The 18,257-nt window shown below is 40.7% G+C and overlaps 1 protein-coding gene across 6 annotated transcripts in view; it reads left to right on the forward strand.

The window, feature by feature from the left end:
- The window catches only part of pcdh7b (protocadherin 7b), an 87,912-nt gene extending 70,005 nt beyond the window's left edge, over nt 1-17,907 (forward strand). For 2 of the 6 annotated variants that reach the window (XM_058065673.1, XM_058065674.1), the window contains exons 3-4: nt 11,509-11,527; nt 12,441-12,589. In XM_058065673.1, coding sequence (XP_057921656.1) covers nt 11,509-11,525 — 17 coding nt within the window. In that variant the 3' untranslated portion in view covers nt 11,526-11,527; nt 12,441-12,589. Of the gene's footprint in view, nt 1-11,508; nt 11,528-12,440 lie in introns of all 6 variants that reach the window. The other 4 variants (XM_058065672.1, XM_058065671.1, XM_058065670.1 and 1 more) reach the window with 4 other exon arrangements.
- The last annotated feature ends 350 nt before the right edge of the window (nt 17,908-18,257 follow it).

Genomic DNA, 18,257 nt, shown 5'->3' on the forward strand with positions numbered 1-18,257 from the left:
ACAAGGCTCCACCAGCGACCATGCGGCCATTAATATTTGATGCATCCATACACATATGCACACTCAAAAGCAAATTCGCAGAATACTACAAACAACACGACAAGCAATCTAGGAAACTTGGCAAATTGTTCCATTTTATAAGGTGTCTCTTTAAAAGAAATCGTCAAGGGATGCGATATACTTGGCCTATATATTGTTGTGATAGTCACATGGCTTTTGTGAGACTGCAGTCATTTGTTACTGTCCTTTTAATCATGCTAATGGAGCCACTCGCTTGCTCTCTGCTCTCACTATCCTGAACACACACTCCCATCGCTGAGACATTAAAGAAAATGGAACCAAAGAATTGAATGCCTGCAAAGGAAAATGAATATATTAAGTGTATTTTTTTGTCTCTTTGCATGCCTGTGACTAGTGCACTTTCAACACAGCTGTATCCATATCAACATATAATGAAGTACCAACATAGGAAGAATATGGAAGCCAAAGTGCTGAAGCAAATGAAGCGTTAATGCTGGAGCTGGTTTCCTGGAATGCCACACTTTATTAGTATTCTGTTTGGACTCCACTTGAGTTTCCTTTTAGCCGCTCTCCCACCACCTCTCCCAACCTTGAACCCAGTCCATATCGAACCTCCGGCTTGTCGGCTGAGGTTTTCGGGGGGAAGAGGGGAGGACTGACTCCTTCCGTGTAGCCACCCACCCATATAAAAATGATCAATCTCATGAATTTGCCAATAGGGAGTCGTTGGCCGATCAGCAGAGACAGAAAAATATAATGAGAGAAATACGAGGAGGCTGGCATGCAGCAAAGAAGGGAAAGGAGGAAATTTTCAAAGGTAAAGGAAAAGGGAGATTGTGCGAGTATGAGAGAATGGATTAGGGAAGACAAAAGAGCAGGTGAGCTTTGATCGCCAGAACGAGGGAATGTGAACATCAGTGTGGGCTTCGATAAGAAACAGGAGTGAGGGACAGCGGGGAGAAGCAAGAAATGGACCATGTTTTTCTCTCTTTTTTTTTTGCCTTTCACGCTTTGCATCCCACATCTGAAAGCTGACGGCCCATTGTTGCAGCAGTGGAGCAAAGTACATGTTTGGGTTTTTTTTTTTTTTTGTCAAGCGTGAGCAAGTCCCGGTGAGGTAGCGACAAGGGAGATTGGGGTTGAGGCAAGTGAAAAAGAGCTTGTCCTAAAATTGAGGTCTGGTACAGCCTGAGGGTGATTTCTACACTCGCAGGCAGTGCAGTATGTAAATTTCATAGAAGTCAACGGAGCGAGAGGCTGTCTGTCTGTCTTTGTTTGACAGGACAGTGCAGACCAGGTGCATCTCTCACTTGCTTCTGATGTGTGTGGATCGAAAGAGACAATGCATCTCGCACACACACACTGTAACAGAACTCGGTTGTTTTTTTTCTTTTATATGTATTTTATGAGCTATCTCACAAAAATATCTACATCACACACCGGGTTCATTTCTATCTTGCTTCTAACATTTTCGGAACTTCCACCCTGTTTTTTTGTATGATTCAGTGTTCAATGAAAAGTAGTGCCTCTAGTCACCGTTCTCGTACGGCAAACTAGTCAAGTGCCCAAACAAAGCATTCACGCTGTGACTCGGCCTCTGTGAAGGATGGATAATGGTTGCTATAGTGATACTTTCGGACACTATAGACAGAATACTTTTATCATCTTTTTTATGTGTGGGGGGTTGTTTTATTTAGCCATTGAACGCACACAGAACAATGTTTCTGTCTCCTTCCTTCCTCTAATTAAACACTGTCGCCTTGCGCTAATGAGGCGTTCAAGTGCACTGTGAATTTCTGAGTGTTGGCTTTTTTTTAATTACGCCTGCAAAATAAAATGTCATAAATAATGTGACAATTTCATGAAGAAGGGCAGAAACACTTCTCGTACTACTCGAGGACTCGTAACAAATTCAGGTAATTCAGGTCAGTTAAAATAGGATTGGAATGCTATTGTATGTTCCATAGAAAACACATTGCAGGAGCAACGGCTTTATATGGGCCAGTGTTTGTAACCGTGATTGTACCTGCGTCTAAAGTTTACATTAAAGTTAAAGTCACATCTCACAGCTCTAACTAACTCTTTAGATTGAGGTGTATCCATTTATTTCATCATTTATATATATTTAGCATTGTTTTTTGCGTGTAAAACTATAATTATTGTCTATCAGTTTTATGTCCATATTTTAAGGGTCTCTGGAACAAATTAAGTCAATTTACCGTATGTACTGTAAATTATTACTAACCTAAAAGTTTAATCCTAACCGATTCCATAATGTGTTGGTTATTGGCGATCTACAACCCTTGTTATTTATCGAGAGGCTATTCAAGTGAAATGCTTTTTTACACACGCTAAGGAACTATGCTTCATTCAACAGTCCTTATTATCCTACAAAGCTGACCTTGGTTAGGCGTCTGAATAAGCAGTGTTTGCAACCTAAAGTGAGAAGGTTTGGCCAAACACACAAGAAGAAATTGTCACCTGGAGCACATTAGCATGAACGCGAGCAATGAAGGCAGAACGTGGCTTTTTTTTTTTTTTCTCATTTTGCGTTAGTGCTTTTAGCAGTTTGTCAGAGGGCGGCATCATCCTTTATCGACACATTTCATGTTTCCCAGAGGACTCCGCAAAGCTGGTGATATTATTGAGGAGCACTGAGCCTTATTAAATTCCCAAACATATTACCAACTCTCTCAGTTGTATCTCTCACTCTCTGAAGCGCTCACTGATTGTTTCTCCCGCTTGCTCTCTCTTAATTTGGTGGCATGTTCTGCTGTAGCTCAGTCACTCATTTTCATTATTTCTGTTCTGTTTGTGTGTGTGAGTGTGTGTGTGGAAAAACTCACAAAATCGGAAAAGTTACACTACAATATATCATTGGACCGCTTTTAGCTTTGATTATGTCACACATATTCTTTGACGTCACCAAAATTAACACATTTACACAGTAACAATAACAATAGCAGCAACAAAATTATTGAATTCATTATGTTAACATCTTATTGGCTGCACGGTGTAGTGTTTGTACAGCTTTATTCTGACCTCAACACATATGGTGGATCCTCAGTTGTTTTTTTTTTTATTTGTTTCAAAAGGTCAAACTGAAACGGACAAAATTGAGGCAGTTTATAGAAAATAATTATAGTTTACATCAAATGCATTAGTGTTTCCCACCTTCTTTATGAAATTCCAGACACTGTTTAATGTTATTTGGCCCCATGGTTGATTATTTATAAAACAATCTCGAAGAGTGAGTCATCAATATGCACTTGATTTTGCAGAATGTTACAGTACAGGGGAAGTTTAAGTGCAACATTGTACGAAAACCAAGGCAAAATCTTTTTTTACAAAAACTGGGGCCGAGTTTTGACTGTAATTGTGGTAACTTCTTTGGGAGCTGGCTTGTTGTCAATAGATTATGCAGGGCAGTGAGGACTGTCTGAATTTACATGTGTGTCACTCATTCATGCATACTGGAGGGTTTTCATAACTTGCCAATATCGAGAAAATATGAATTCTGCCTCATAAGTGCAGACTTCATGTTAATGATTCTGTCTTTGTGCGCTCCGGAGATGAATGAGTGTGCACTCGTGCACCAGAATGCACTCTTGAGGATTACCACTGTCTATGAACTACAACACCCCTGCACTTATTCTTTATACATGAGTCATGCAGCAGCCATTCATTGACAGTACGGGTTAAGATTTACAAAATAGAACTAGACTGCGTGTACATTACTTGCCAAGGCAGCTGGACGCAATGAAAATTTGATGCACCTTGTATTTTAAACGAGAATGCAAAAAGCGTACAGTGTTGGGCTGTGTGAGGATTCCAGTGAACTGGCTCACATTGACAGGTAGAAAGAAACAAGCTGAAAGCTGGTGGCTGATATTTTGTTGAGCTGAAAACAGTGTGATTTCTGCCGCTCATGAAAGACCCATCAGCTCAGCCGTCGATCAATGTGAATAAATATTTCCCACAACCCAGAAGCATTAGAATCAAAGACGGGAAAAAAGGCAGACACAGGAAAGTGGAAAAATCAATTGGTCAAGAGCTTTGCTAAAAAGGGGGGTGGGGAAGTGGTCGTGGGTATTGGGAGGGGTGAATAATGGAGAATGCTGGCTGTGTTTCAAAGGCATCCTGTAGGTATGTTACATGATTCTAATTGTACATTCATCTGAGGTGCAAATCAGGTGTGAATGGAAACATCAACATGGACTCTACGGACGTTCAATAATACGTGTAATGGAAGTCATGCTAACAACATTACAAATCTTTTACAAAGAGTAAAAACAATATGCGTTCAAAGGAGTAATACATTTGCATCATAAAAATGCTTCCTCTCTTTCTCTTCCAACATATCCGCCTGTCCATTGCTATGTATGCATTCAACAGCAGAGGAAGATGTTGTCATTTAAAAAAAAACAAAAAAAAAAACATCAGTTTAAAATAATACAGTCTCTGTTCTGATTGTTGTTCTTGTTTTTATATTGTCTGGATAACCTACATGGCTAACAAAGAGCTATGGATTGAATGGGGGTGCATATTTAGGCATCAATAATTGAGACCAGAAGGTACAAAGAAAAGGTTTAAACTCAAGGACACTTTGGCTGAAGGAACGGTGAAGTGCAGCAAAGGACCCTCGACACCTCTTCTCTGCAATGGATTGAAAAATGGAGAGGATTCAAAGTTGAGTCGCAAGTCAAAGACAGCAAGTGGACAGGGAAGGTGACAGCTCTGCAGGAAATCTAATACAGCGTTCCTGCAGGGAACAAACCGTGGCCTATCTATCCATAATCCAGGACACCTTGGCGTTATCAGGCTGTATCACTCTGAGTTTTTTTCTTTAGCTGGAAAGCCCGGATGGATAATGTTTTAAGGCTCCTGAGGAATCAAAGATCCTGATTTTCACCAAGTGCAATCTTCTCCTAGTGAGAAAGTACACTGACATGTTTTCACAGAGGCTGCAAATTAAACTGATGATCAGATGACTTTGGAAGTAGCACAGGAAGCCTTCATGCTGTTCCTGAGGCCTTCATTTGTTAACCAACAAGGGCACACTGGTCAGACACAAGGATACATTAAAGATGAACCTATTTGCTGACTGACACAACCTTTTAGAGCTTTCATCCACGCTCAGCTACGCTCTACAAAGCAGACTGATGCAGTTTATTTTCAACTTTCTCGGTAGGTGTTCTGTCTGTTTTTAAGGGAACGCTCTCTAAAGCCTGTGTGATCATCTTTTAGCTAACCTCGGGGCAAGTGTCATCTCATTATAACGTCTCAACAGACACAAATTGCAACTGCTGTAGAAATTTCTTAGTAACCCGCTACAGACAATTTCATCAGCGGATTGAGTTGAGTGGAAAAGTTTACAAGTTTTGAACCAGTTTACAACCTTTTTGGATTCAGATTGTTAGCCATTTCATTTTAGTTATAGCTTCATATTTCATACGCTGCTTGGAGCAGGTTTTCAAGTCTTTTCTTTCTTTCAAGAGCTACTCTTACAAAATTAAAATGACCGGGAGTTACACATTTTTGTTACATTTATTTTTGAAGTCTTGGCTTGTTTTGCCCAAGTATTAACACAATGTTAGTATCCACTCATATACATATACATACAACTCATATACAACACCACAAAAATTTTTTTATCTGCATTTTGTATTTCACAATTCTTTTTTCGGAATGCCTCAGGCCACTACCAAAGTGTCGGAATTTGGAAAAGTTAATGCTAGGTGTAGGTGTTCATTTCTATTTTTTTCTATGTGAAATCAATGCACCAGGAAGGAAGGTACGGTACTGCTTAAAAGGATGAAAATATGACAAAATACTGTAAGTATTAGATGGTATCATGAATGTACATTTTACTACATGGCTACAGCTTGAATATAAAACTATCAAACCTTGTTGGAGGTGTTTTAATAGCGGTCTTTGTAGGCGACATCGGTGTGTCCCATTATGTGCAGTAATGAGCTGCCTCTTTTAATATGATTTTATATCTTTTATACAAACAAAAAAGAGACATATACGGATTGTGGATGATGGGCAAAATTAAAAAAAAAAAATCTATAGTATGATTTGTTAAAAGCAACAATTCTTGTCTTTAGTTTATTTTTAAGGCAGTATTTAATCGAAATTTTATTTTGACAAATAACTATTTAATGGTGTAAAAAGTGGCTATTGTGTGAGAGAACCTGGGCAAGGGTGATAAGACCAGCAGTGGAGGAGAATGCAATGACACTTTCTTTTCTGAAGAGAGAATTTAGGGGTATAATAAGCGCACACAACAGTAGCTCAGAAAGCCCTACCATTTTCTAAACACCCGCCGCCTCTTCATACATATTGTGTTTGTCTTATCTATTGTCTGTGGCTGGCAAACATCAACACACACGCATACACATGCACTGCATGGTTCGTTTGACTGCAGCCTTATTCTTTTATTAGTTGCTTTTGCAGCTAATACTAATCCCTATGCAGAAATGTGTTTCACAGTCACTCCATTCCAGTTATAAACACATAAAGAGGACCGTCATTCCTCATTCACTCACTGGGCTGCGGACAACCACCCGCTGTCTAAAGAAGCTTCATGTGCTGGAGCATATGTGTACAAGATGAACGAGGAAGCACGTAGGGACACTTTATTTATGGGCTCTTTGGCTTGCCTGTTGACCTCTCTAACAGGCAGGGAGGAGGTAAAGAGGAGCGATGATGTGGGTAGAGCTCAGGGCATATTTGATAATTGGCTACAGAACTGTCACCTGGATGAAATTATGTGAGCTAATCTCTCCACAATTAATTACCTCAGGAGCAGGGCAAAGGATTCCAGCAAGGGTGCTGACCTCGCTAAAAAGAGGAAGCTACATAATCATAATTCGCCTCATCTTCCAAACAATGCACCAGATGATCTGATTATGTGAGTCTTTAAGCTCAAGAAAGCACGTTTACAACAATTGGAACATCTGGAGCGCTAACATAATATTAGCACAAGAATAATGAATGGCACTTTATATTGTATTTTAAGATTTATGTGTACTTTACATGATTAGCTTTTGTGATATTTTTCTTTTTTTTCTCTTAAGGTAGGACATTGGAATCCAAAGCATTATCTTTAGTTGCACTTGCCAGGCAGTAAATACTGGACAGTCAATAAAATAAATAAAAAAAAAAGTCTGTATACGCGGCGGCACGGCGGTCTGGTGGTTAGTGCGCAGACCTCACAGCTAGGAGACCAGGGTTCGGTCCCCGCCCTCGGCCATCTCTGTGTGGAGTTTGCATGTTCTCCCCGTGCATGCGTGGGTTTTCTCCGGGTACTCCGGTTTCCTCCCACATTCCAAAAACATGCTAGGTTAATTGGCCAGTCCAAATTGTCCATAGGTATGAATGTGCCCTGTGATCGGCTGGTGACCAGTCCAGGGTGTACCCCGCCTCTCGCCCGAAGACAGCTGGGATAGGCTCCAGCACCCCCGCGACCCTCGTGAGGAATAAGCGGTAGAAAATGAATGAATGAGTCTGTATACGCCAGAAACCCAAAATGTGCGTAAAAAATTTATATGTTAGTTATAAAAAAGTGGCATATGCACACATTCACACAAGCTGTGGTTCAGAGATTTCACCTTGAGTAGAAATGTAGGAACTAATGTCTTTTTTCAAAGCACAACAAGCCCTGACACTATCCACACAAAATATAGATTATTTTAAGACAAATAAATGTTGCTAATGATGATATACTTCACATATGCAACAAGGAACTATCTTATTTTTGGATAAATTGTCCAACAGAAAGCAATAAACAGAGCACTGAGGGCATATGATGTTAATCGAACACAATATTACCATGATAAAATAAAATATTGAAAGATTCAATTGCTGCATTCATGTACCTTTTAGTCCGGATAGTACGCGACAAATAGTATTCATCTGTGTCATGTAAAATAATAACTTTAAGGCAATAATGGCACAATGTTTTCATGCAATGATGGATTCGTCTTTGGTTTCCATTGCATGTTTATTTCTAACACATGATTTCACTTCACCACTTAAATATTCGTATTCAACTTTTCAGCCCCGTTTTGTTTCTACATAAGCTTTATAGATGAGACCCCGAATCACATGCTGCAGCCTCCGACACATTCCTGCAATTGGCTAAACTAGGGGGCATTGCTACAGTAATATGGCATCCCCATCAATCTCAGCTATTTAGATTAACTTTTGTCAACAGTTTGACCTTGGCCTTGGTTCAATGGGGGAAAAAAATCATCTGCTGACGTTAATGCCCTCAATTAAAGCCATTGCTTGAGGTGCACATCATGAATTGCGCTTTCAAAAAGGTCACTGCTCCCCAGGACTCGATTTTTGTTCTAATCCCACCTCCCAGCAGCATAAGCATTCTCTCTGCCATCTTTTATCACTCCTTAATTGTCTGCCAAGAAAGAGGGATGGAAAAAAGACAAATATTGCTCTTTTTCTGTGGATATTGTTCTGTCTGAACCCACTGTCACACCATTAATAATTTAGCGCCCAATATTTTGTCTTTCCGCTCCCTTCTCTCAGGAACATTTCCTCCCTCAACTTATCCTTATGACTGTTGTGTTGCTTTGTTCTTCTTTTTGCCTGCCTCATTTCCCGTGCTTCCTCTTGATGCTCGTGTCTCGTGTCTCTTCTTGCATATTCAGCCGCCGCTGCCGCCTCTGTGTGCCTGTCTGTCCGTCTTTGATTCCGCAGCCTCTGTCAGCTGCGAGGCTATGCCACGGGAGCTATGGAACGCTAGATCTCCACACACAGGGAGGCTTGCGCTTTGGCCATAATTTCTCACCAAGATTCACCCAATTAAAACGGACCCTATTCGAGGCGAGAATGTGTAGCGAGGGATGAAGTGAACGGCATGTTGTTTCATCCCAATCTCTGCATTCTTCTCGTCACCCGTCCTCTCGTATCAGTCGTGACACTCTTCGACTCCTCTTACCATTTTTCCATGAAGCATTTGCAGCAGTTGGTTTTGCAGGATAAATATTTCATTCCGCTCTCCTCAGCAGATTGGAGTAATCTGTATGACACGCGGCAATGTACACTGTCATCTTCGCACTGATTGCTCCGCAGCGCGAAATAGATCTGTCTGAACAAGACGGCCTTTGATGAGGGGCTTGGAGGCAATCGTCAGTCCATTTCCGAGCTTTGTTCTCACTGAGGCTCTCTTTCGTTTTTCCACTCAACCCTTTTTAGACTTTGCCCTCCAATCGGAATCATATGGACGGGTGTAAATTACATTTGGAGGTTAAAGTGTTTTTGAGCTTTCCTGGGAATGTGGTGGAGCTGTATTAAATTATCTGATGAGGTTCCCAGCACAAACACAGGACCTTGTCGCTGACTAATATTTGCCACTGGACTGATAAGATGAGTGCAGTCTCTGCAATTTGTCGTCCGTGCTAGATCTCCTCTCTCCTCGATTTATCCTCCTGTAATTCTGTCCTCTCCGCTGTTCTCTTTGGCAGTGTGTTTGGCCTATGACGGCCCAGAGGCAGCCATGCTGTCTTCTTTGCTCAATCTGCCGCTTCGCCTCTCCCAGGCTCTGACCCTGCTACACTCAAAGCATTGTCACTCTCCTTTAATTCTCCTTCCATCTCTTGCATACGTCGTGCCTTCAACTGTCGTCCTCTGGTCCTTGCGTGAGGCCCTTAAGTGACTGCCAGACGAATGTGGTGTCTTTTAAAAACACAAACAAAAATTCTGATTAAAGGCTTTTTGTGCTTCTTCTATCATTCTAATAACTGCATATCTGGCTTTTTGCTCACAAAGCAAAGGTCCAACCTGAGAAGCAAAGCAAATGCAAATAAAGAGAGCAAAAGGTCATAGTCCAGTCCAGATGAAATGCAAGTGTGTATGTAGCAACACATAGCACTATTCTTGTCCACCAGCATGTATTGAATATTTTGAATAACTCTTACAAAAGACAAAGCTTGGTGTATGCCAATCCTTGATTGTTTTGTCCTCTGCTGAAGTGGATGTTCTTTGATATGTCCCACAGTCTCAAGATGATCGGTTGGATAACTGAATCTGAATCTTAAAAAGTGACTAATCATGACTTCTTGTCATCATGATTCACTCCTTCATCCTCCACACTACTCCTGAATTTAAAGCAAAACTGAAGGAGGGCAAATGGACTGTTGTCGGCCATTATGAATTTACCGTGTCCTCTTGGCTGAAAGCTCTTTTCCCCAAGCAATGGAGATGGAGAGCCTGGCTGGTCTCAGGCCAGCAAATAACAAGGTCTCCGCCCCAGGGATAAAACCTGGAATGGAAGGCCTCCTTGCTCTGCTTTGTAGCGTTGTAAGAGAGGGCTTTTTAACTCAACAGAATGACCCTGCTTGTATTGTGTTGTACAGCGCTTGATTGTGTGGTGAAAAGGGCGCTTTATGTGCTGTGAGTTCTCTCAGGGCTGATCTTTCACATGGCTTTCCATGGCCTCATTTTTTAATTTGGTCTTTATGGAAGCAATGTTGCAGAAAAAAGGAAATATAGAGCAGAACAGTCAATACATTGTTGGGGTTGGATTGGATTATTAGCTATAACGGTAGGAATCGAGAAGCAAGTTATTTTATTTAGTACTTTTGTAATGGTTATATAGTTTATTTGAAAATGGCATCCTTGCGCCAGTCTTTGAATTCTAAATATAAACACCATAGAAGTTAAAGCAGTATTCATGTGATGAATATCATTCTTAACAAGCCCATAGAGCCAGTGGACTGCACCTTGAGATAATCAGCTCACATCACTGGTGTATCTCGCCAGCTTGCCGCTCATGGTGATAAAGATAGGACAGTGAAAGTTGATTGCAAATGACAAGCAGAACATGACGGATATTTTTAGATCATCTGAATGGCAACGGACAGAACAGGCGATTGCCTGAGGAATCAGGTGCAGGACACCGTGGTCTCTCGAGCTGATTTCGCAATTGCATGTTTTAAATGAGCAGGACAATCAGTGTCCACAGTCTTTGTGAAGCTGGGGGAGGAGGAGAGGCACGCCAAGATGTCATGCCATGATTCATCGCTACGTTTCATCATTTTGATCGCATTAGCTAGCATGTCATTACATTGCATCTCTCAATTGCGTTTGCCTTTACTTTCCTTCACTTGGCTATTTAGATTTCATTAGCAGCTGAGTCGCATTCACTAATGACAAAAGTTATTTGATTTTGGCGTCAGTTGCTCCCTGAGGGTTTGCTGCGCATCGACTGGTGATGCTTGGTCTTTTTTTTACAGGGGTTACTTGTGAATCAATTCCATGGAATAGGGAGGGTGACGACGTAGAAATGGCACTCATAGCGTAACACACGACTACTGATCAGTGTCTGTGCCTGTTGTCTGTGAGTCATGTGTCTTGCATAGCCTGCATATCTGCTTTCTTGACCTCTAGTTTTATGAATGCAGTACATTCTATATGACAAACAGATCAAGTGATTTCTCTTCTATATTCTTTCTTTTACAGGAGAAAAAGAGCATTAAAAGTAAGCCCAACTCTTTTACTTTGGGCAAAGGCATGCTTGGCTTGCACACTCCCTCGCTGCTTGTTTTGTTTGCTCATGCATCTTTTCATCAAACATCGCTAAAACACTCGTCCACTTATTACTTGGCACTGTGCAATGGCCACTTGGACAAAGATGCGTCGTGGATGACTACCTTTTTCCATGTGGGACGACTGCTAGTCATGACTTGTATTTTGTCTGATCGTGTCAGTGACACTGCAATGTCTGTTAAAGCGTCTCGTAATACAAGAGTTAATCTGAGGCCATCGTCAAGCTAGGTAATTGGTTAAAGCATAATTAGTGGATTAGCGAGGATACCAGGAGGCTTAAACCACACAAATCTATAAAGCTACTTACATCAGGATGTGATTGCCAGCTGTCAATCACCAGATAAGAAAGCAGGGTGTTACCGCCACACACAATCATGTGTAACCGAGGTCTAGGCCAAAATAAAAGTTAAATTAATGTTGAGTTGTCCATTGTGCCTCCCCCGCCTCCACCCGTCTCAGCACAAATATATTTTGAAGCATGACATGATTTCAGCTCTTATTCTTCTTGAGTTGGAGGCTGCTGTCCAAGCCAGTGGAGTCTTTTTCATTGTCATCTGTTACAGTTGCTGTCGTGGTATGCATGAAAACAAATTTTATTCATACAAGCTTAGTGTTAAAGTCACTAGAACCAACTTTTTTGTTCCCAAATCAACCTTCACTGCCAACATTTATAGCAGATGCGATGATACCGTCCGCATTAAGCAGAATCTTGCATCTGCATTCACACTTACTCAACACTTAACACAGCAAGTGTTAGAACTGTACACTATTCATTCATCATAATATACATTATTTCTGAAAACCGACATAATCCCTTACACAATGCTATTTCCTTCTTCTCTTAGACTCACGGCCGTTGCCTGACGTAGCCATGACTGGAAAGTGTACCCGGGAATGCGACGAGTATGGCCACTCAGACTCCTGCTGGATGCCTGTACGTACGTCGCCAGAGCGGCGGCCATCCAAGTCTACCACCACCCCACAACAACCAAAGCTTTCCACTTTCATGAGCGGCAACAGCAGCGGCAGCAGCAGCACCGAGCAGCCCGGCAGCCAAGAGACCCTCGCCATGGCCAACGGAGACCCCACCGCCGCCCACATGATGGGCGACCGCAATCGCAACCTGCTCAGTAAGAAGATGGCTTCTTCCTCCTCCTCCTACGAGGCCTTCGGTTCGCCCTCTTACGGCTCAGCTTCGTATGGTTCGCCTGGAGGTGGAGAGGAAACGCTGGGCCACCCCACTGAGGAGATCCCAATGGCGGCCACTGGAGAGTACAAGCCCACATCTTGTGGTACTCTGACACGACGGGAGGTGTACCTGTGAGTGTCTGATATGCCTTCAGCACCACATGTGGAGATACTGTATAACAACGCTTACCCAAGTTAATACAGCGCCAGCAGTTTAGCCAGCCTTGCACTGAATGAGGTAGGACTAAAATTACCCCAAAGACTTTTCGAAAAATTTAAGTAAAACGTAGAGACAGTGCCCTTTTTAAAGCGCTATTCCTCCAAAAGTGAGGAGTAATACTGGGATGTCAAACTGGCGAGTCGGGCTCTTGTGACACAGTCTGCTGCCTGATAGTCAACCTGTACAATAACCATTTTACAAAAACACCACACGCATGCATCGACAGCCCCGCCCCATTAATGATGACAATGTACAAAAGACATACTGTATTTTATAGAAAACAGTGTGTGTCTGGATGTCACTGTTGTATTCTTTTGGAACAATGCAACAATATACTGTATGGTCCCTATCATTAGGAACATCCATGGATTTTGTGATTAACAGTGATTAAGACCAAAAGAAAGGACATGTTGGCAATGAGTAAGATTTAAAAAAAAAAAAAAACATTCTGCCCTCTTTCTTCTTCCACCAACTTCTTGAAGTGAAGACGCAAATGACAGATGTCGATGCAACAACACACCGTATGGACCATGACGTGCACTCTGTAGGGATGAAAAATTGTACATAAACACTGCGCTCTTATTTTCTTTTCTCTCCTTGCAATGTTTCTTGGTTATGATTGGTGAGGATGAGCCCCCTTGTGAGGTGGAACATCTGGGCTGCGGAAAGCCCGCATTTTGATCACTTATGATGGAACTGTTACCACAGATATGGTCGGGATACGGCATGCAGAGATGAAAATGATGAAGGTCTCATTGAAATTGTGCGGTGTGTATGGGCCAAATAAGCAGATATCTCATGTGTATAGGCTATACTGTAGGTAGTACTTGTAGAGGTGTATAACAAAATAGGTTCACAACGGTCTTTTATACAGCTATTACTTTATGGTGGGATAGACTGAGCAATAAATATCATAACGTATACATCAACCATCAGTTTTTTTTTCTTTTCATTTAGGTTTTCTCAAGCCTTTAAGGTAACCCATATGCAACGGTCCTAATGAAGCACCATATATTGCTTTCTCCAGTCCATGGCATCTTTGAGCACGAATGTAAGAATCAGCTCAACCAACGGTAAACAATCAAAAAGCAGCATATTGAACAAGCAGATATGTGACTTTATTTTTTTGGCAGGATGAGTGTGTGAACCTAAAACAAAACATTCCATATGATGCTTTTGGAAGAGCTTTATTTGTGGAAGGGGGTCATTAAATAATAGGAATGTGATGTCTTGACACTATGCCCCCTCCTTTTTATCAGCTACACTGTAGTAAAAGAAAGTACTACAAGATGCAATGGATTTTTTTTTTGTATGTTGGTCAGTAAAACCCTTTTGGATTGAATGGAGTTGCAAATCCTACATTTTGGCTCTCTATAGTCTATAAGTACTACTTGTTGGAAAGACAGTACTCCTATACTTATCAATTGTATACATGAATATTTACTTTTTACTGCACGTTTTATGGAACTTACTTCACTTAATGAGAAGGAAGAGGAAAAAAATCTATAAAACAACATGTACAAAAAAATATCCCTGTAACATTGGAATTCACCTTGATGCTTGCTTACTTTATTACTAATGAGATTTTAGCCATGTAGGACAGCTTAGTACATTGGTTCTTTTGGGGGGGGAGTTTGATATTATCTTCCATTTTACCACACAAAACACACATTTTTCCTATGTTTTAACATTGTTTGCCATAGCAAATGTTACATTTTATTTTCATCACTTTGTTATACGACAGCCGAAATTGTAGAGATTGATCATGAAATTGTACTTTGTATTTGATTTTTTTTTTTCTGGTGCGACTTGTATATTCTTTAGTGCTTCTGAACAAAGACAAAAAAAGAACAAGCAAACAAAAACAGAGAAAATGTAGTGTGAATGCAAAATTGCACTTGTGCCTTTTATACCAATTGGTATGTTTAAAGTTGGCTTGGAAAAGACTGGGACAAAGACTACCATGCATAAGATGGAGTCCTGTGTGGTGACTTTTGAGGTCAAATGTGAGTGAGCCAAGCAGCACTTGTTGAACTCTCCATTCCTAGTGTAGTGCATTACTGTAATGGATGACTGTGGTTACATTCAAAAGTTGCTTGTTGGTAGTGATCATAACGATATAATGGATTATTTGTCGTGCTCCACTGATGTACATGCGCTTCCTCTGCAATTTATCAGGCACAATAAATCTTAAAATACAGCAACTTTGCAATGAATTCGGACATCTCATTTATATATTTATACAAAACATTTGGAATAAAATTCAACCAAGAGATCAAAATGGCACATTCAAAGACTTTAATGAATTGCAGAGCTGTTGTATTTATTTTTGCTGTGTTACAGTTAAGATAAATTGTCAAGTGAGTGTGTAAGAAATCAGAGGTCAAGTTCTTTGTGCATGAAACCAGCTCTAGGACTGAATATAGAGGCATAGAGAGATAACAGACAGACAAAAAAAAAAAAGAAAAAAAATGCTTGGAGTCATTTGACTGCTCATAGTTGATGGGGGCCTGTAGATAAAAATGGTAATGTGATGGTTTTATTCCACTGAGTGGAGGGAGCGCGGCTGACAGAGCGCACACCTCAGGGTGTGGCGAGCATTGCACGCCGTTTTACGATGGGTGATGAAATGCTATCCTCCGCCGATGTTGACGGGGATGTTGCAAGGGGAAAAAAAAGGCTCTCAGACTCTGTAATTATTACTTTATTCACTGACTCAAAACACATAACCTGCCGTGAACAGTCCCACTGTTGCCTGAGGTGTGTGCTCAGCCCGAGCTCTCGACTCACGTGCAAGCGGATTTGTAATATTAACCATTACCACGTGGCTGTTGATATAGAAATCAAGGAACCGACCTATCATCGTTTAATATGAGTCACTATGCACGCAGCTTAGCTGAACATGGCAACGTGTATTGAACGCAAGTCCACTTCTATTTATGAGATATTTTATGTAAGTTAATTTGCTTTTGTACAGGTTTGTGTAAATAAATTGCTTGTCATTTTTGTCTCTGCAAAAATTAAAACTATAACATGGTACATCTTAACTGTCTATTTTGCTTTGCTTGTATTAATGATGCTTGAATTGCAGCTTGTTTACTGATGTGTTTGTGGATGTCAACTGGAGGAAGCTTTCCACAATCATAATCATTAAATGGTCATTTTTAATCCTGTGCCTTCATAAGACACCACTTCTAGGAAATGAAAGGTTGTTGATATGAGAAATGTCGCTCGTTTTCTTGTCTTCTGTGAAGCGTTATGGATTGCCCAGCATGGAGTAATCAGCTAAGTCAAATTTGAATTAATTAGAATGTTATTAACATTCAGGCAATGAATACAAATGCTTTTTATGAATAAAACAGTGAGTGAATGTGATAAATATGATTAAAGTGCAAAAATAGCTAGCGGGAAGCATCAGTGAAACAACATTTAGATCATAAACTGCAAAGGCATTCATTGGCGTGCCAAATTGTTGATAAGTTCAAAGTGTCTATGTACCTTTTCTACCCACTGTACCTTTTTGGATAGGACTATTTCCTGTACTGTTATTACCATTCATAGCTGTGTGCTGCTAATTACACAGTACAAAGTACACTTGTTAAATACAATGCTCAAGGTCAGTGTTACTCATCGCCCATTTCCAGCCAGCAGCTCACTGTTTTTCTTTCAAAACAAAATCTGTGGAATCTTGGTTAGCATCCATACCAGTCAGTGTGTTTTTTGGTTAATTTCGAAATTTTTCGCCATAATTTTGCCTCAGCATGTGTGCCTTCTCCAGTTACTGTACAATTGTTGTGTTAACACACAACATGAGTCAATTTGTATTCTCACCTTCGTTATCAAAATGCAGGCATTTGCAAATTCCCTTGGCTGCATTTTGGGTTGCTGTGAGAAACACTGTTGAATTCATGAACCCATTCATGTCAAAACAGGAAGGTGGTAGTGGTTGATCTTGCTGCCCCATCATGTCTTTAGGGACAGGACGTCAAGAATCGTGACTTCAATGAAGGTAAACGTAAGAATAAATTTAAATGTTCATTTTGTGTTAACATTTTTGGCTTTCTAGAATGCATCAATGGCATTTACATCATTGATTTGGTTTGCATGCATTTCTTTAGAGTCATACCTGCAACAAATTCATGACACGAAACAAGGTTCCAATGCAACCGGAAGATACATTTTTCGATAATACCGTATCCTTATTTGCTTTTTTAATCACAACACAGAACTGGAATGTCAATATTTTGTTCAAATAGTTTAGCAAACATTGACCTTCTTTAGATTTGTTTTAGCATAGCAAAGAATATGAAAGTGCTTCCTTTTTTATGGATGTTGCCCTCTGTGGAAAAAGACACCCCTGACATAAACCGAAGGTCACACTGCCACCATGTCATGTTCAACCACCCCTTCAGGTAAGATAGTGTGAGCCCAGGTTGGAAAAAAAACCTCTGTTGAAAAATCAGCTTATTCCTGCAGCTCAAATAAAGGTAATGAATGAAATCATTCACTCATTTCCATCAAATCAAACTTGACCCATCATATCTTGTAATAGAATTCTGCTGCCATTTGTGCTCACTGGTGCAATTCAACGATCACAGTTCCTCTTAAAATTAGAAAGCCCGCATATTGGGAATTTATGACTCTTTTATTCAATATTATTTTTCTTGTGGAGCCACAGCAAACTGCACGAGATTAATAGCAGTTAAGGTCTCAAAGTAATTCCGTCTACATTTCAAGAGGGTTGGTATTTTGAGATCTTGGTTTAAAGGTAACCTGTAATGGGTGATCACATACCTCAAAATACTATTACACCTATTTTATTCTGAGCAATGCTGGATGTACCTAAGGCACTGCAAACTCTGACCAAACATGATTTCTGATATTCATACATTCCCAGCACACAGACATCATTCTAGATGGACTGTCGCTGCGTTAGTGATATTGTTTCTCCCCAGGGTGTGCAGCTAGGTCACATGCTATTACCCATAAGTCTCTGTGCCACCCCTGCCAGCACATGATAGATTTCCAGCGGTTATCCTGCGCCGCTTTGCATGATCGGCTGGATGCTGCCCGCGTCAGAGGCAAAAAAAAACTACTGCACTGCGATGGCACACGGCAAACGTCATGAAGGCACAGTCATTTATTTTTCCATACATTTGTGTGGCAGGGGTAATTTGACCAAAATCCATACAGGCTCGGGGCCACATGATTAATGAGCAAAAGAGAAAGCAGTGACCAAGTGGAAGGAGGCAGA

Source organism: Doryrhamphus excisus, chromosome 3, assembly GCF_030265055.1.
Source record: "Doryrhamphus excisus isolate RoL2022-K1 chromosome 3, RoL_Dexc_1.0, whole genome shotgun sequence".
Lineage (NCBI taxonomy): Eukaryota > Metazoa > Chordata > Actinopteri > Syngnathiformes > Syngnathidae > Doryrhamphus > Doryrhamphus excisus.